This window comes from Amblyraja radiata, chromosome 17 (genome assembly GCF_010909765.2).
Source record: "Amblyraja radiata isolate CabotCenter1 chromosome 17, sAmbRad1.1.pri, whole genome shotgun sequence".
Classification (NCBI taxonomy): domain Eukaryota; kingdom Metazoa; phylum Chordata; class Chondrichthyes; order Rajiformes; family Rajidae; genus Amblyraja; species Amblyraja radiata.
The window spans coordinates 16,529,222-16,548,814 of record NC_045972.1 but is presented as its reverse complement, the minus strand read 5'-3'; the positions used below and the strand labels follow the sequence as shown (position 1 = coordinate 16,548,814).

The window sequence follows — 19,593 nt, the reverse complement described above, 5'->3', positions numbered from 1 at the left end:
TTCATTCTATCCAAGCCTTTGTCTATTCGGTAAGTTTCAATGAGGTCTCCCCTCATCCTAAACTCTTCATCCACTTTAAATGAAGACATTTCATCTGAGTACTAAATAGCCCCTTTTTGGATCCACAACACATTTCTTCTTCAAACAGTTCAAATAAATTTGTCAAGCACAATGTCCCTTTCACAAAGCCATTTTGATTTAATCCCATTACCTTGAACCTTTCTCTCTGCCCTGATAAACCATTGTTAATGTTTTCAACATGACATATGTTAAGCTAAATGTCCAACAATAGATTGCTGACTATCAAACCAAGGGAACAATCAAAATATTAACAATATTGCAGAACTTTTACTATATTTCTTGACAGTTGAAAAAGACTAGATATTGAAGAACCATAAGATGGCAGAATAAAACTTTCTTAAAAGGTCTACAAATCAAACTTAGAATAAAGCGGAGGTCATTTAAGATTGAGGTGAGAAAAAACGTTTTCACCCAGAGAGTTGTGAATTTATGGAATTCCCTGCCACAGAGGGCAGTGGAGGCCAAGTCACTGGATGGATTTAAGAGAGAGTTAGATAGAGCTCTAGGGGCTAGTAGAGTCAAGAGATATGGGGAGAAGGCAGGCACGGGTTATTAATAGGGGACGATCAGCCATGATCACAATGAATGGTGGTGCTGGCTCGAAGGGCCGAATGGCCTCCTCCTGCGCCTATTTTCTATGTTTCAATGTTTCTAAACCACAGGAAAAATGTAAATGACACTTAACCAAAAACAAAAATCACATATTGCTGTGTTTAATATCACAAATATTTTAAAAGTTAAGTTGTGAACTTTAGGGTTTACTTGCAGCTTCACTGCTAATTTGACTATTGCATTCTTGAAGAAGCTTTTGCAAATTTGTTAAAAACATGATAATGCAGCTTAAAAGAACATATTTGTTTGGATCTATATTTTAGGTTTAAGTTTAGTTTAGTTTAGTTTAGATACAGCGTGGAAACAGACCCTTTGGCCCACAGAGTCTGCATGACCAGCGATCACCCATACAATAGTTTTATCCTACACAATAGAGACAATTTACAGAAGCCAATTAACCAACAAACCTGTACGTCTTTGGAATGTGGGAGAAAACTGAAGCACCCGGAGTAAATCCATGCGATCACAGGGACAATGTACAAACTCCGTATAGACAGCATACATAGTCAAGATCAAATTGGGGTCTCTGGCGCTAAGGTAGCAACTCTACCGCTGCACCACTATGCCGCAGTAAGGTTATCAGGCTGCAGAAGTAACTTTTTCCAGACTAATGGCTGACAATCTTTGGTCTTTACAAAATTTGGGAATTGTGTGGTTAGGCGGTATAGCTACTACTCATTGCAAGGGAATTGCTTTGTGCTAAACCAGCGGTTCTTAACCTTTTTGGCATCAATACGCGCATACGCGAACAAAATACGGTATGTGGTATGTACCTTTGTTAGGTTCCTAAACATGTTATTTGTGTCCCTTTCATGACCGCCGGCAAAGCCCCAAACGACCCCCATGTTAAGAATCACTGTGCTAAACTATGAGCTATGTGTTAGAGACATGGGCTACTTGTAAGAAACTGTACCAGGCAGATTCTGCAAGAATTTGAAGCTAACGGGTGATTAAGTGTTCAGCTTAATAGTGAAAATTAAACTCTTTTGTTCTGGTTTGAAGTTAAAACCGAAGGAAGGCATGCAATTACAATTAGCATTGAAATGAATTGGTTCACTTCTTTTTATGAAACAGTTTTGTCACAATTACTACACGTGAGAGTTATTGAGGATAATAAATGCCTCAAAATTCCTGCAATTATTACAAAATGGTTATAAATCAGGGAAACGCTGCTCCATTCAGCAGGTATGTTTTAAATTATGCTTCTGTTAATTTCAGCTTGTATCTCTGGTAGAGATGTAACACAATTTGTTGTCAGAACACAAAGTGCTAGAGGAACTCAGCAGGTTAGTCAGCATCTGGGGAGGGAATAGACGGACAATGTAACAGCCCCTTCGGCCCACCAAATCCACGCTAACCATCTATCGCCCGTTCACACTGGTTTTACTGTTGTGTCAGGATCCCATTTTCCCATCCACTCCCTGCTCACCGGGGGTAATTTTACAGAGGTCAATTAACCTACAAAACTGCAGGTCTTTGGGATGTGGAAAGAAACTGAAGTACCCGGAGGAAACACAGTCAGAGTGAGAACTTGCAAACTTCATACAGACTGTAGCCGAGACTCAGAATGGAACCCGGGTCCCTGGTGCTGTGAGGAAGCAGCTCTACCAGCTGCATCACTGTGCCGCGCAACCACAAGTTCAGCCACATCATCTATTTTTTCACAAGAGGTGGGCTGTGTGTGCTTCTTAGTAGCCAAAATAATCTTGATATTATTTGTACTATTGCTTGGACTGTGCACGTTTTACTGTTGTGTCAGGATTCATCTTTCACATTAAATGGTAACGTAGGACATCGCACCAGACTAACCTTTGATGATTCACTAATCTTGTGCGGACGAGAGACTCTTGACTGCTTTGTTCCCTCCATGGCAGCTTCCTTAGTGACGCCTAACAAAAGATATTATTAAATAATTAAGTTTTGTTTCGGGAAAGTGTCTGCCATGTCACAGAGTATTTACGTATTTAAACCAATGCTGTACAAAAGGCTTCAAAACATAGAGAAACAGGGAACTGCAGATAATTGTGTACAAAAAAAGACACAAAATGCCGTAGTAACTCAGTGGGTCAGGCGCATCATGAAGAATATGGATAGGTGATGTTTCTGGTCAGCATCCTTCTTCAGACATTAAAGCATACTCTTTAGCCACCTGCTGGCCACACCTCTAAACTTCATCATCCAAGATTTCCTTAAAACAAAAACAATATTTTTATTACATCAGTAATTCTAGTGATAGATCGACATCAGCCTTTTGTTATTGAGGAGAGATAGATCACATTAAGATGGAAAACAAATATAAAGAAAACAGGAAGCAAGGAATGGGATACAAAGCATCCAGGAACCAGAATATCAGCTTTTATGGTGCTAACTGAGGGAACCACATTCAAAGAAAAAAATTAATTCACTTCTTAGAGCAGTGCCATGGCATTTAGCATCCTTCAGATAGGGCTTTGACTTAATTGAAGTACAAGAACAAAGCAGTGCTCTTTAGTACAGAGCCTAGATATCCAACTTCGTCAAGTTGAGCTTATTGTATTTGCACTCGTACAGGTCAGGTACAGGTACAATGAAAAACTTGCAGTAGCATTGCAGACACGTAAACTCAGACAACACAAAACATAAATTAAATATGTTATATATAAATTATATAAGGTAATGAAAACTAGATGATTGTGTAAAAACAGAATAAATCTGCAGGAATGCAAGAGGTTTGTCATGTTCCGTTACCTAGGTGGGATTAGGGATGTGAAGTGTTTAAGAACCTGATGGTTGTAGGAAAGTAGCTGCCCCTGAACCGAGAGTGTGGGATTTCAGGCTTCAGAAGAGGGCATAACCTAGATGGTAGGAATCTTTAATGACAGATACCACCTCCTTGACACAGTGCCTCATGTACATGGCATTGATAGTGGGGAGGGCTGTGAAAGACAGTGAAAAACTGTCCACCACTCTCTGCAGCCTCTTGCGTTCCTGTTTTTTGGAATTGCTATACCAGGCTTTGATGGAACCAGTCAAGATACTTTCTAGAGTACACCTGTAGAAGGTTGCAAAAGTATTTGGTGACGTGAATCTCATTAAGCTTCGCAGAATAGAGATGCTGACATGCCTGCTTCGTGATTAGGTCTATGTGCTGGGCTCAGGGCAAGTCATCCGAGAAGATAGTGCCCAGGACTTTGAAACCACTAACTCTCTCCACCTTCGACCCACCAATGAAGATTGACATGTGGTCTCTCGACTTCCCCTTTCTGAAGTCACAGATTAATTCCTTGAATTTGCTGATGTTGAGTGTGAGGTTATTGTGGCACCATTCAATCTCACTCCTGTATGTTGACTCATCATCATCATCATCATCTATGTTTCGACCACTGATAACCGTGTCATTGGCAAATTTGTAGATGTCAGTGGAGCTGCTTAACCACACCATCATGAGTGTAGAGTAGAGCAAGGGGTTTAGCACAGCACCGAGGTGCACCTGTATTGATGGTTCATGAAGAGTTTGTTACTAATCAGCATTGATTGGGGTTTGTCAATAATGATGGTCAAGAATCTTGTTGCAAAGGGAGGTACAGAGGGCTAGATCTTGGAGCTGGGTGGGGATTATAGTGTTAAACATCAGGCTGCCATGATGAATAGCAGCCTGATGTATGGAGTTTCTGTCATCCAGATGGTCCAAAGCAGAGCCAAAGAAAAAGCTTCTGCTGTTAACCTGTTGTGGCTATAGGAAAATGGAAGTAGATCCAGGTCATATCTGAGGCAGGAGTTGATTTGTGCCACAATCAACTTCTTGAAACACTTCATTATAATGGATGCAAGGGCAACCGGATGATGGTCATTGAGGCAGGTCACTATGCTCTTCGCCACTGATACTGAGGAAATATTATATAATAGAATTGCTTGGATAATAACTTTCGTGTGAGGAACTTATGTTGAGTTGTAAGAGATGGGGTTGGGGTTTTCAGAAATACATGTCCCCATAAAGAAATAAAGTACAAAGAACACACACAGGAGAACAGATGGCTTATCATAACATGGAAATGTTGATCTGAATAGGCATAGCTTTGTTTGCTTTGAAGCAGCTATAACGCTGTCAGTAGTTGTATTTGGTTTAGTTTGGTGTTTAGAGTATAGGTTGTTAATGGGGGTCTCTTCCCAGGACATAGGCACCATTTGTTCTTTCTTTCTTTGTGACACATCTTTGAGCTCTAGTGTGTCACAAAGAGGGGTTATGGTTGTTTATACTGGGTCTTAGACAGCAAGGCTAGATAATAGTCTGTGATTTGGTTTGTGCTGTTTAAATGTACTTATGTTGAGATAAGAGACAAGGCATAGGTGATGGTTGTGTGACCTTTGTATAAGGGTGATTTCTTATGTTTATAGAAAACTGAGAAAGTGACTCTGTTTTGATCCAAGCCAAACGATTGGGGTCTGCATATAGTAATCTTCCATTTTCTGTGTGGATTGCTATTAGTGAGGAGTCGTAAAGAGGCCTTACATTCCTTTCGTCCAGAGATAGTAGGGGGAGGTTGTAATTCAGAATGAAACTAGACCCGAGCTTGGTAAGAAGCAATTATAATTCATCAAGTGTGACAAGTATATGGCCTTTGTGTGCTTGGAGTTGGGAATTGTGTGATTAGAAATAACTTAAGTCTTTACCACTTTGTAAGAATGGGGCAAAACTCATATTTAATCTTTGTAATCCATACGTAACTGTATTTTAACTATGTAGTTGTAGGGAAATTATTTGTGAAGTGTATTGAGTTTTAATTAGGATTGTAAGTATTAGACTTTGTTTAAATCTGAAGTTTTAGAAATAACTTTCTTTTCCAAAAGTGAATATATGTGGTTTGCGTGTATGTATTGTGTGATTGCTGTACGATGTGTCTTTTATATTATGAGAGGTGGTCTCTGAGAATTGATTTTATATTTCTGTGGTTTTACTTCAATGAAATAAAATGATTTTGATCAAAGAGGGTAAAGAAAACCACAGAGGAAGCAAGGGTTGTAAAGAGGCCAGAAAAGTGAAAATCATGTGACTACACATGTTGTCAATTACTGGTAAGGACTTAGTTGATTGGTTAATGCAAATAAGCTAATGTATGGTAAACCATAATGATTGGTTAATAGTTTGCCACACCTTCCGTATCATAATTGTCTAATACCTATATAATGTGTTATGTCAGTACCAAAGTCACTAATTCTTTGGACCTATCCTGGAGCTTTCAGCTCTGTGTTGGAAGGTTCAGAGATTAGTCTCTCGGCTCTGAATAAAGAATCGATTTCAACAGCAGCAATGGTTTGAATCAAGACTGACAAAAGAACTCAGTTTAACAATACATGCCCTTTTGCCGCAGGTGGGAACCTTGGACTGTTAGAAGTGAGAGGTTGAAGATGTCCATGAATACTTCTCAGTTGCCCTGCAAAGGTCTTCAGCATTCAGCCAGGTATGCCATCTGGGGTCGGACACTTTGCATGGGTTCACCCTCTTGAAAGATGCTCTGATATCGGCCTCAGAGACTGACATCACACGGTCATCTGGAACTGTAGGGGCTTATGCAGGTGCGTTATTTCTCTCCCTGTCAAGCCATGTATAAAGGCATTGAGCTCATCCAGAAGTGATGTATCGCTGCCACTTATACTACCCAGTTTCGCCTTGTAGAAATGTGCAATCTCTACCACAACTGTTGAGAGTCTGTTGCGAATCCAGTTTAGTCCAGAATTGTCTCTTCACGCTTGCATGGCCTACAGGTGGTCATACCTGGACTTTTTGTATGATTCTGGATCATCAATTCGAAACATTACAGATCCCCGCATCAGCAGATCACGCATGTCCTGGTCATAGAAACATGGTCCATCCAAGGCTCCTGGTTGGTGAAGACTTGAATGTCTTTATACTTACACTCATCCACATAGTCAGGATACAAGAGATTGCAGATGTTGTCTCCAGAACAACAATCGGCTGTTGGAACTCAAGTGAATCGAACAGCATCCGTGAAAGGCAAAAATTAACATATTTTCTGGTTGAAACCATGCATCAAGAAGGTTTGACGAAACGTCGACCATTCCTTTCCAATCACAGATGCTGCTCAACCCACTTATTTCCTTCAAATTGCTTGTTGCTCCAGTTTGTTGTCATTTCTCCTACCAGTGTACAAAGTCACACATTCCCATGATAACATCCTTTTGTCAAGTTTGCGCCCATTCACTCAACTCATCGTGATCATTTCACAAATTCCTGATATCCGCAGTGCAGTATTTCCTTCTTCCTTGTTTTGTTTCATCTGCAAACTTGGATACCTCGCACTCTCAGCCTTCTTCCAAGTCATTCAGATAGACAGTAAATAACCCAAAGACAAAGACCAATTATTAGAATTATTCTTCCTTGTTACATTCTCCCAGAACAAAAAACATACTTCAAGGTGACAAAGTTTTCAAATGTAGGGGGCTTGCAAAGCTGGGTGAAGTGGGTACATACTGCACTGTTTACCATCCTTTTAATAATGTTACTTATTTTTGTACATGCTGCAAGATCATAATTGTTAACTTTATACTCCCCTTGATAATGGCTGACATTAAAAAGTGTTTGTTCAACATATTGATTCACAATGTATCAAATAGTGGATTACACAATAAAAATTGCATCCACAGTCATCATAATCTAAATTATATGAACTATAATAATAATAATAATAATACATTTTATTTATGGGCGCCTTTCAAGAGTCTCAAGGACACCTTACAAAAATTTAGCAGGTAGAGGAAAAACATGTAAGGGGAATGAAATAAATAGTAGAGACATGACTAGTACACAAAGTAAAGACAGAATTCAATTCAAAACACAATATGAGGCAATTAATGCACAGATGAAAAGGGAGGGGGATGTGGGGCTAAGGATAGGCAGAGGTGAAGAGATGGGTCTTGAGGCGGGACTGGAAGATGGTGAGGGACACGGAATTGCGGATCAGTTGGGGGAGGGAGTTCCAGAGCCTGGGAGCTGCCCTGGAGAAGGCTCTGTCCCCAAAACTGCGGAGGTTGGACTTGTGGATGGAGAGGAGACTGGCTGATGTGGATCTGAGGGACCGTGAGGGTTGGTAGGGGGAGAGGAGGTCAGTGAGATATGGGGGGGCCAGATGGTGGAGGGCTTTGTACGTGAGGATCAGGATTTTGTAGGTGATCCGGTGGGAGATGGGAAGCCAGTGAAGTTGTTTGAGGACTGGAGTGATGTGATGCCAGGATTTGGTGTGGGTGATGAGTCGGGCGGCTGCGTTCTGGACCAGTTGGAGTCGGTTGATGTAGGTGGAGCTGATGCCAAGGAGAAGTGAGTTGCAATAGTCCAGTCGGGAGGAGATGAAGGCATGGATGAGTCTTTCAGCAGCGGGAGGTGTGAGAGAGGGTCTGAGTTTGGCGATGTTGCGGAGATGAAAGAAGGAGGTTTTAATGACATGGCGGATGTGAGGCTCAAGGGAGAGGGTGGAATCAAAGATCACGCCAAGGTTGCGGACCTGGGGAGATGGGGAGACAGTGGTGCCGTCGATGGTGAGAGTGGGGTTATTGATTTTGCTGAGTGTGGCTTTGGAGCCCATGAGGAGGAATTCTGTCTTATCGCTGTTGAGTTTGAGGAAGTTATGTTGCATCCAGGTTTTTATAGCTGACAAACAGGAGTTGATATGGGAGGGGGGGTGGGGGGGGGTTGTGGGGGGATTTGGTGCCGAGGTAGATCTGGGTGTCATCGGCGTAACAGTGGAAGTCCAGGTTGAAGTGGCGGAGTATCTGACCAAGGGGGAGGATGTAGATGATGAAGAGGAGGGGGCCGAGTACGGAGCCTTGGGGAACGCCTTGAGTGACTGTGGCTGTAGCAGAGGTGTGGTTGTGGAGAGAGATGAAGTGGGATCTGTTGGAAAGGTAGGAACGGAGCCAGCTGAGTGCAGAGCCTTCAATGCCGAGGTCTTTGAATCTGGTGAGAACTATAGTACATTAGATTGACTATATAAGGTAAATATTGAAAATACATTTAAATCATTGATAGACAAAATGCTGGAGTAATTCAATGGGTCAGGCAACATCTTTGGAGAAAATGGATAGGTGACATTTAATTTAATTACATTTATTATATGCATATCATTATTTGGGGTGATCAATTATGCGCATGGGGCACAAGTTAGAGAGTGCCACCCTATTCTCGATCCAATGAGCACTTTTGAGAGCACAGACTCTCCCAGCAGACCTCAACTCCTTGAATGTGGAATCAGGGATAAGATTTGAAAATGTCTTTTATATCAAATACTAACATTGTGATTAGTTGCCAGAGATCGTCATTCCCTCAGATTCACTGTATCAGTCAGCAATGCAATTCAAAAGCATTTGACTTACCTGTGCTGTCATATGCCCAAGTCAAAGGTGAGCTATAGCTCAGATGCTGGCACATCCATCTGTCTAATTCGGTGCTGGCCTGACCATCAAACCAGCTGCAATGCAGGGACTTGCTGAGGATGGGTCTGGTTCACACCTCTCCTTCTGGTTTATTTCAAGTTGCAATGTTAACTGAAGTGCTTCACCGTTTACATTTTTTTTTCTTAAGCATTTTAATCTCGCTTTAATGACATTGATTTTTAATTCTTTGTGTAATTATTTAAAATTAAATCTATTTAAAAGCTTTAAATATATATTGCTTCTGCATACTTCGACTGCTTGACTGTCTGCCAAAGGGTTGTTGGTGACATAATAATAAATGGAAGGAAATGTTGCAATGGGAATATTTGGATTTTGCGACAGGATCTCGATGAATTGAGTGAGTGGGCATAAACTTGGCAAATGAAATATGGGAAGGTGTGACCTCATGCACTTTGGTAGGAGAAATAAAAATACAAACTAAAGCAACAAACAATCTGTAAGAAGAACTCAGTAGATTGGTCATAAAGTCACACAGCATGGAAACTGGCCATTCGGCTCAACTTGCCCACACCGACCAACATATCACAGCTACACTAGTCCCAACTTCCTGCACTTGGCCCATATCCCTCTAAACCTATCCTGTCCACTTACCTGTCTAAATGTTTCTTAAACATTGAGATAGTACCTGCCTCAACTACCTCCTCTGGCAGCTCGTTCCATACACCCTCCACCCTTTGTGTAAAAAGGTTGCCTGCAGGTTCCTATTAAATCTTTCCCTCCTCATCTTAAACCTATAGAGTCAGAGAGTCATAGAGTGAAACAGCGTGGAAACTGGCCCTCCGGCCCAACTTGCCCTCACCGACCAACATGTTCTAGCTACACTAGTCCCACCTGCCTGTGTTTGGTCCATATCCATCCAAACTTGTCCTATCCATGTAACAGTCTAACTGTTTCTTAAACAATGGGACAGAATGACCTCCTCTGGCAGCTTGTTCCATACATCCACAACCCTTTGTTTGAAAAAGTTACCTCTCAGATTCCTATTAAATCTTTTCCCTCTTCACTTTAAACCTATGTCCTCTGTTCCTCAATTCCCCTACTCTGGGCAAGAGATTCTGTGCATCTACCCAATTTATTCCTCTCATGATTTTATACACCTCTATAAGATCACCTCTCATCCTCCTGCGCTCCAAGGAATAGAGACCCAGCCCACTCAACCTCTCCCTATAGCTCAGACCCCCTAATCCTGGCAACATCCTCGTAAATCTTCTTTGAACTTTTTCAAGCTTGACAATATCTTTCCTATAACATGGTGCCCAGAACTGAACACAATACTCTAAATACGATCTCACCAATGTCTTATACAACTGCAACATGACCTCCCAACTTCTATACTCAATATTCTGACTGATGAAGGCCAAAGTGCCAAAAGCCTTTTTGACCACCTTATCTACCTGCAATTCGACCTTCAAAGAACCATGCACCTGCACTCATAGATCCCTTTGTTCTTCAACACTCCCGAGGCCTACCATTCCTGCCATGGAATGTCCCGAGGCCGACCATTCCTGCCCTGGTATGTCCTGCCCATGTTAGACATCCAAAAATGCAACACCTCGCATTTCTCTGTATTAAATTCCATCAACCATTCCTCGGCCCATCTGGCCAATCGATCAAGATCTAATTGCAATCTTTCACAGCCATCTTCACTATCAGCTAAACCACCCACTTTGGTATCATCAGCAAATTTGCTAATCTTGCCCTATATTTTCTCATCCAAATCATTGATATAGATGACAAACAGTAACGGGACCAGCACTGAACCCTGAGGCACACCACTAGTCACAGGCCTCCAGTTCTGGAAGCAACCTTCCACCATCACCCTCTGCTTCCTTCCATGAAGCCAATTTGCTATCATAGAAACATAGAAACATAGAAATTAGGTGCAGGAGTAGGCCATTCGGCCCTTCGAGCCTGCTCCGCCATTCAATATGATCATGGCTGATCATCCAACTCAGTATCCCGTACCTGCCTTCTCTCCATACCCTCTGATCCCCTTAGCCACAAGGGCCACATCTAACTCCCTCTTAAATATAGCCAATGAACTGGCCTCGACTACCCTCTGTGGCAGGGAGTTCCAGAGATTCACCACTCTCTGTGTGAAAAAAGTTCTTCTCATCTCGGTTTTAAAGGATTTCCCCCTTATCCTTAAGCTGTGACCCCTTGTCCTGGACTTCCCCAACATCGGGAGCAATCTTCCTGCATCTAGCCTGTCCAACCCCTTAAGAATTTTGTAAGTTTCTATAAGATCCCCTCTCAATCTCCTAAATTCTAGAGAGTATAAACCAAGTCTATCCAGTCTTTCTTCATAAGACAGTCCTGACATCCCAGGAATCAGTCTGGTGAACCTTCTCTGCACTCCCTCTATGGCAATAATGTCCTTCCTCAAATTTGGAGACCAAAACTGTACGCAATACTCCAGGTGTGGTCTCACCAAGACCCTGTACAACTGCAGTAGAACCTCCCTGCTCCTATACTCAAATCCTTTTGCTATGAAAGCTAACATACCATTCGCTTTCTTCACTGCCTGCTGCACCTGCATGCCCACTTTCAATGACTGGTGTACCATGACACCCAGGTCTCGCTGCATCTCCCCTTTTCCTAGTCGGCCACCATTTAGATAATAGTCTGCTTTCCTGTTTTTGCCACCAAAATGGATAACCTCACATTTATCCACATTATACTGCATCTGCCAAACATTTGCCCACTCACCCAGCCTATCCAAGTCACCTTGCAGTCTCCTAGCATCCTCCTCACAGCTAACACTGCCCCCCAGCTTAGTGTCATCCGCAAACTTGGAGATATTGCCTTCAATTCCCTCATCCAGATCATTAATATATATTGTAAATAGCTGGGGTCCCAGCACTGAGCCTTGCGGTACCCCACTAGTCACTGCCTGCCATTGTGAAAAGGACCCGTTTACTCCTACTCTTTGCTTCCTGTTTGCCAGCCAGTTCTTTATCCACATCAATACTGAACCCCCAATGCCGTGTGCTTTAAGTTTGTAAACTAATCTCTTATGTGGGACCTTGTCGAAAGCCTTCTGGAAGTCCAGATACACCACATCCACTGGTTCTCCCCTATCCACGCTACTAGTTACATCCTCGAAAAATTCTATAAGATTCGTCAGACATGATTTACCTTTTGTAAATCCATGCTGACTTTGTCCAATGATTTCACCACTTTCCAAATGTGCTGCTATCCCATCTTTAATAACTGACTCTAGCAGTTTCCCCACTACCGATGTTAGACTAACTGGTCTGTAATTCCCCGTTTTCTCTCTCCCTCCCTTCTTAAAAAGTGGGGTTACGTTTGCTACCCGCCAATCCTCAGGAACTACTCCAGAATCTAAAGAGTTTTGAAAGATTATTACTAATGCATCCACTATTTCTGGAGCTACTTCCTTAAGTACTCTGGGATGCAGCCTATCTGGCCCTGGGGATTTATCGGCCTTTAATCCATTCAATTTACCCAACACCACTTCCCGGCTAACCTGGATTTCACTCAATTCCTCCAACTCCTTTGACCCGCGGTCCCCTGCTATTTCCGGCAGATTATTTATGTCTTCCTTAGTGAAGACGGAACCAAAGTAGTTATTCAATTGGTCCGCCATATCCTTGTTCCCCATGATCAACTCACCCGTTTCTGCCTGCAAGGGACCTACATTTGTTTTAACTAATCTCTTTCTTTTCACATATCTATAAAAACTTTTGCAGTCAGTTTTTATGTTCCCTGCCAGTTTTCTTTCATAATCTATTTTTCCTTTCCTAATTAAGCCCTTTGTCCTCCTCTGCTGGTCTCTGAATTTCTCCCAGTCCTCCGGTATGCTGCTTTTTCTGGCTAATTTGTACGCATCATCCTTCGCTTTGATACTATCCCTGATTTCCCTTGTTATCCACGGATGCACTACCTTCCCTGATTTATTCTTTTGCCAAACTGGGATGAACAATTTTTGTAGTTCATCCATGCAGTCTTTAAATGTCTTCCATTGCATATCCACCGTCAACCCTTTTAGAATTAATTGCCAGTCAATCTTGGCCAATTCACGTCTCATACCCTCAAAGTTACCTTTCTTTAAGTTCAGAACCATTGTTTCTGAATTAACAATGTCACTCTCCATCCTAATGAAGAACTCAACCATATTATGGTCACTCTTGCCCAAGGGGGCACGTACAACAAGACTGCTAACTAACCCTTCCTCATTACTCAATACCCAGTCTAAAATAGCCTGCTCTCTCGTTGGTTCCTCTACATGTTGATTTAGATAACTATCCCGCATACATTCCAAAAAATCCTCTTCCTCAGCACCCCTGAGGGATGCTGTCCTATCCATTCAGCTATCTCTCCTTGGATCCCATATGTCCTCTGATTCTCGATTCCCTTACTGAGCAAGAAACTGCTCATTTGCCCGATCTATTCCTCTCATGATTTTGCACACCTCTATAAATCCACCCCACAGCCTCCTGCGCTCCACGGAATAGAGTCCTAGCTGCTCAATCTCTTCCTACAGCTCAGGCCCTCGAGTCCTGGCAACATCCTTGTAAATCTTCTCTGTACCCTTTCTAGCTTGGTAACATCTTTTCGAGAACATGGTGCCCAAAACTGAACACAATACTCTAAATGCGGCCTCACCAATGTCTTATACAACTGCAATATGACCTCCCAACTTCTCTTCTCAATACTGTGACTGATGATGGCCAATGTGCCGAAGGCCTTTTTGACCACCCTATCTACCTGTGATGCCACTTTCAATGAACCATGTACCTGCACTCCTAGATCTCTCTGCTCTACAGCACTCCCCAAGCCCTACCCTTCCCAGAGTCCTGCCTATTTTTAGACCTCCCAAAATGAAACACTTCACATTTCACTGTATTAAATTGCATCAACCAGCCCACCTTCCCAACCAATCAAGATCCTGCTGGAATGTTTTACAACCACCTTCACATTCTACAATACCACCCACTTTTGGGTCATCTGCAAACTTGCTAATAATGCCATGTAAATTCTCATCCAAATCATTGATATAGATGACTAACAGCAATGGGTCCATCACCGAACCCTGAGGCATATCACTAATAGCCATAGGCCTCCAATCCAGAAGGCAACATTCACCATCGCCTTCCAAGAAGCCAATTTTCTATCCATTCACCTATCTCTCCTTGGATCCCACACGATCTAACCTTCCAGACATTGCGGAACGTTGTTAAACGCCTTGCTGAAATCAAGGTCCACGGTTCGAGTCAAACCCTCTTGATGCAGGGTTTCAACACTAAATGTCACCCATTCCTTTCCATTCACAGTTGCTTGCGTTCCTCCAGCAGAAGGTAGAAACAAAGAACTGCAGATGTTTGTTTACAAAAAAAAACAAAGTGCTGGAGTAGCTCAGTGGGTCAGGTACCATCCATATTCTCCAGAGATTCTACTCCAGTACGGTTCATCCCGCACATTGTTGCTTCAGGTTCCATCATCAGCAGTCTCCCATTTCCCTACAGAGAAGTTGCCTAACCTGCTGAGTTCCCCGGGAAAGGCTCTTGATGTACTTTACAATAACATTTGTGTGGGTTATGAGAACTTAATTAGGTGAATACAAATCTTGCAATAAAAATAAGTGAAATTAATCATCAGGGGGTGGTGGAGGGGAGGTGGGTGGTCACTGTCAAACTTCTGCATTACAACCTCCTTAACACATTATTTTCAAGTAAAATGGCCAATAATAGCGCCTGAAGAAGGGTCCAGTTGCAAAACATCACCTATCAATATTCCCAGATGCTACCAGACCTGCCGAGTTATTCCAACACTTTATGTCCTTTTTAATAATAAAGTACTGCTTTCAGCAATTAAATCATCTATAGTGCCCCATAGTTTCATTTGTAAATCATTTATAATCCAGTGTTTCCCTCATCTATCATTGGTGTATTTTATCACATTTCTCCAGAAAAGTAAACCCAGCAGAAGAAAACTCAAAGGTACACAAAAAAGCTGGAGAAACTCAGCGGGTGCAGCAGCATCTATGGAACGAAGGAAAAAGGCAACATTTCGGGCCGAAAACTCAAATCAGTCAACTGATCATATTATTACATTCAGCACAGCCCTGACAAGAAAATAAGATGTTTCCTGGAAACATAGCGGCCAAGTCTGGCAAGGTTGAGGTAGCCTTGCCCAGATGATCTTGCCTGTTCAAATGTTATTAAAATGACATTGTTTTGTATGGTTAACTGAAGGGAAAATCCTCTACCAGCTAAATGGTCAGCACTGAATTAAAAAAAAAACTTTCCAAGTAAATGAAGTCCATAACAAAAGGAGCATTGATATGTATTGTGCAAACCATTCATTCAAAAATCTGACAAACGATCCCTTGAGCGATTTGGCCAAAAGATAAGAATTTTCTCATGTCTCATTTTCTCCCAGTGATAAATGGAGGTCGTATTCCACAGGTGTCAAATCCCACTATTTTACAAAGAAATTTGCTCTTCACACAGGTGCAAATAACAACACCAATAGTTCAGTTGATGACACACCCACCTGCATTAAAAAAAAGGCAGGTTCTAGCCCTGCTATCAAATAGAAATGGATAAACTATGCAGTGCCGAGGCAATGCTAATCTGTTCAAGACGGCTGTTTTCACTTACATCCCGATCCCCTATGTATGGATATACATCAGAGGAACAACAATGTTCTCGATTTTTTCCCCCTCAATATTATTCTTTCATAGCTCTCCTTACAACCTTGGCTGAACTCTTCCAAACGCAATGAATTTATAGCATTACTTGATTTTTGCTGGGGGTTGATGTAACATCTTTAGGGATAGATAAGTACATCTCTGTTGCTGAATGAAATATTTCAAATGTTGCAAAATAATAGAACTAAAACCCAACACCATTCAGTCAGAGGTTTTCTACGTATTTATGCACAGAATACAAACATCACTGACAAGACCAATATTTACAATCCATTCCCAATCGTCTACTGCACTCGGCAGCTTGCTGGGTCATTTTCATTAGCCTGATTTCTTTGAAAGTTGTTTATTTTACAATTGTACAGTAGTATAATTACTGCTTACAATTATAAGACTTCCAATTGACTTCCAATAGACTTACAATTATAAGTTTTCACTGTCTGATGCCATATTTTACCTTTTATTCGAAATTTGCATTAAATTTCACGATTACTGTGGCGGGCTTCCCTGGATAAACAATCCTTGCCTGTGGATACCCATTGGGCTCGCGTTGGACAGAAGATACAGAAGCTTGAAAGCGCACACGACCCGACCGAGGAACAGCTTCTTCCCGTCTGTTATCAGGCTTCTGAACAGTCCTATCATAAGCTCAGGTACTGTTCGATTCACCTCTATCCCATTATGGACATTGGACTGCACATCAGTACACATGACAATATTAAACCTAAACCACCTTCTCTACTTGTGCTGTCATCTATGGATTTGTGCATCAAGGTCTCTGTTGCTCAATACATTGGTTAACATAACCAGTCCTACAGTGCCCTTTACCCCCTTTTTTGGGGAGGGAAGGGGGTTGGGTAATTAGGGGAAGGGGGTTGGGGAGGGGGGAGAGTGGGTTGGAGTTGGGGCGGGGGTTTGGAGGGGGGAGTGGTTGGAGTTGGCAGGGGAGTGGTTTGGGGGGGGGGGGGTAGGAGTTGCGGAAGAGAAGTGTGAAGAGGGGGTTGGGGGGTCTGTGAATGGAGGGGGTGGGGGTGTGTCAAGGAAGGGGGTTTGGGGGGTATGAAGGGAGGGGGCTGGGGGTGTGTGAAGGGAGGGGGTGTTGAGGGGAGGAGGGAGGGGGTTGGGGGTAGTGTGAAGGGAGGGAGTTGGGGGTAGGGAAGGGGGTGAAGGGAGGGGGTAGCGAGTGATGTGCGGAAGGGGTTGGGGGGTAGTGTGAAGGGTGGGGGTGGTGAGGGGAGGAGGTTGGTGGGGGTAATGTGAAGGGAGGGGGTGGTGGTAAGGGGGGTAGTGTGAGGGGGACGGTGTTGGGGGGGCTGTGTGAGGGTTGGGGATGGTGAGGGGGGATGGTGAGGGGGGGTGGTGGTGAAGGGAGTGGTTTGGGGGGGTAGTGTGAGGGGAGGGGATGGTGAGTGGAGGGGTTAGTGTGAGGGGAGGGGATGGTGAGGGGAGGGGTTAGTGTGAGGGGAAGGGATTGGGGGGGGGGGTGGTAATTGGGTGTGTGAGGGGTTTGGGGAAGCACCATGAGCCGCACATGCGCATCGCGACCCCAAGTGACATGAGCCGAGTCTTCAATCGCAACCCGCCGGCGCCGCTGATCATCACCGGCCGCAGCCACGGTACGTCCACCGCAAACAACAACGGGGGGGGGGGGATAGCCAGCAATTACCCGTGTTGAAGAAGCCGCTCATGCCTCTGGGTGCCCACTGCCACTGCCAGCCCCCGGCGCGCCGGTCGCCGCCGGCATCCCCTCACCCACTCGCATAGCCAGCGCGTCACGGCGGAGCGACGTCCGCGTCATCCGATGGACGTCTCCCTCGGCCAATCCAATTACGCGTTCCACCTCGACGCGGGCAGAAGTCCACCAATGGCAGCGGAGCGTCACACTGGTCCCGCCCACTGTTGCCAACGCAACCCTTCAAGCTGTCAGCACCAGGCCTCAGGCGGCGAGGCTGCAGATGCTGGTCCATAATGAAGGTGGATATAGATGCTGGGGTAATGTGTAGAAAGGAACTGTAGGTAATGGTCTACACTGAACATGGCACACAATGCTGGAGTAACGTTCCCCCCACAACCCCCCCCTCTCCCATATCAACTCCTGTTTGTCAGCTATAAAAACCTGGATGCAACATAATTTCCTCAAACTCAACAGCGATAAGACAGAATTCCTCCTCATAGGCTCCAAAGCCACACTCAGCAAAATCAATAACCCCACTCTCACCATCGACGGCACCACTGTCTCCCCATCTCCCCAGGCCCGCAACCTTGGCGTGATCTTTGATTCCACCCTCTCCCTTGAGCCTCACATCCGCCATGTCATTAAAACCTCCTTCTTTCATCTCCGCAACATCGCCAAACTCAGACCCTCTCTCACACCGCCTGCTGCTGAAAGACTCATCCATGCCTTCATCTCCTCCCGACTGGACTACTGCAACTCACTTCTCCTTGGCATCAGCTCCACCTACATCAACCGACTCCAACTGGTCCAGAACGCAGCCGCCCGACTCATCACCCACACCAAATCCTGGCATCACATCACTCCAGTCCTCAAAAAACTTCACTGGCTTCCCATCTCCCACCGGATCACCTACAAAATCCTGGTCCTCACCTACAAAGCCCTCCACCATCTGGCCCCCACATATCTCACTGACCTCCTCTCCCCCTACCAACCCTCACGGTCCCTCAGATCCACATCAGCCGGTCTCCTCTCCATCCACAAGTCCAACCTCCGCAGTTTTGGGGACAGAGCCTTCTCCAGGGCAGCTCCCAGGCTCTGGAACTCCCTCCCCCAACTGATCCGCAATTCCGTGTCCCTCCCCATCTTCCAGTCCCGCCTCAAGACCCATCTCTTCACCTCTGCCTATCCTTAGCCCCACGTCCCCGTCCCTTTTCATCTGTGCATTAATTGCCTCATGCTGTGTTTTGTATTGAATTCTGTCTTTACTTTGTGTACTAGTCATGTCTCTACTATTTATTTCATTCCCCTTACATGTTTTTCCTATACATGCTCAATTTTTGTAAGGTGTCCTTGAGACTCTTGAAAGGCGCCCATAAATAAAATGTATTATTATTATTATTAACGTGTCGGAAGGAACTACCGATGCTGGTCTACAATGAAGATAGACACAAAATGCTGGAGTAATGTGTAGGGAGGAACTGCAGATGCTGGTTTACACTGAAGATAGACGCACAATGCTGGAGCAACTCAGCGGGACAGACAGCATCTCTGGAGAAAAGGAATAGGTTACATTTCGGGTCGAGACCCTTCTTCAGTTGGGAGTTAGATGTGGTCCTTGTGGCTAAAGGGGTTAGGAGGTATGGAGAGAAGGCAGGTACAGGATACTGAGTTGGATGATCAGCCATGATCATATTGAATGGCGGTGCAGGCTCGAAGGGCCGAATGGCCTCCTGCACCTATTTTCTATGTTTCCATGTTTCAGACTGTGGCCAGGCTTTTGAGTCCAGTTCAATAATGAACGTGTTTCATATACTCCCCAAAATTCACAATTTGCATGAATTTGACCCAATATCTTAGTTTCTCTCAGTAGGTGCTGCCTCATTTCTGCATTTTACAATCAGAATGCAAACAACATATTGCACTCACGAAGAATCAAGTGTATCTCAGATCACCAAAGCCACAATTTGCAACCAACTTCCACAGTTGACAGAGAAAAGGTTCCCCCCTAGACTCCCCATTTGCCTGACATCCGCTGAAAATCTTGAATCTGTCCACCGTCACATTGCATGAAGCATCCCTGTCATTGCCACAAGCTCTGAGAACCTCT

The 19,593-nt window shown here is 43.9% G+C and overlaps 1 protein-coding gene across 1 annotated transcript in view; it reads right to left on the bottom strand.

The window, feature by feature from the left end:
* The window catches only part of klhl36 (kelch like family member 36), a 36,801-nt gene extending 19,202 nt beyond the window's left edge, over nucleotides 1-17,599 (bottom strand). Inside the window, exons 1-2 of the mRNA XM_033035792.1 lie at nucleotides 17,478-17,599; nucleotides 2,503-2,582 (exon numbers count right to left, since the gene is read on the bottom strand). Coding sequence (XP_032891683.1) covers nucleotides 2,503-2,582; nucleotides 17,478-17,499 — 102 coding nt within the window. The 5' untranslated portion in view covers nucleotides 17,500-17,599. The remainder of the gene's footprint in view (nucleotides 1-2,502; nucleotides 2,583-17,477) is intronic.
* Nucleotides 17,600-19,593: the final 1,994 nt, after the last annotated feature.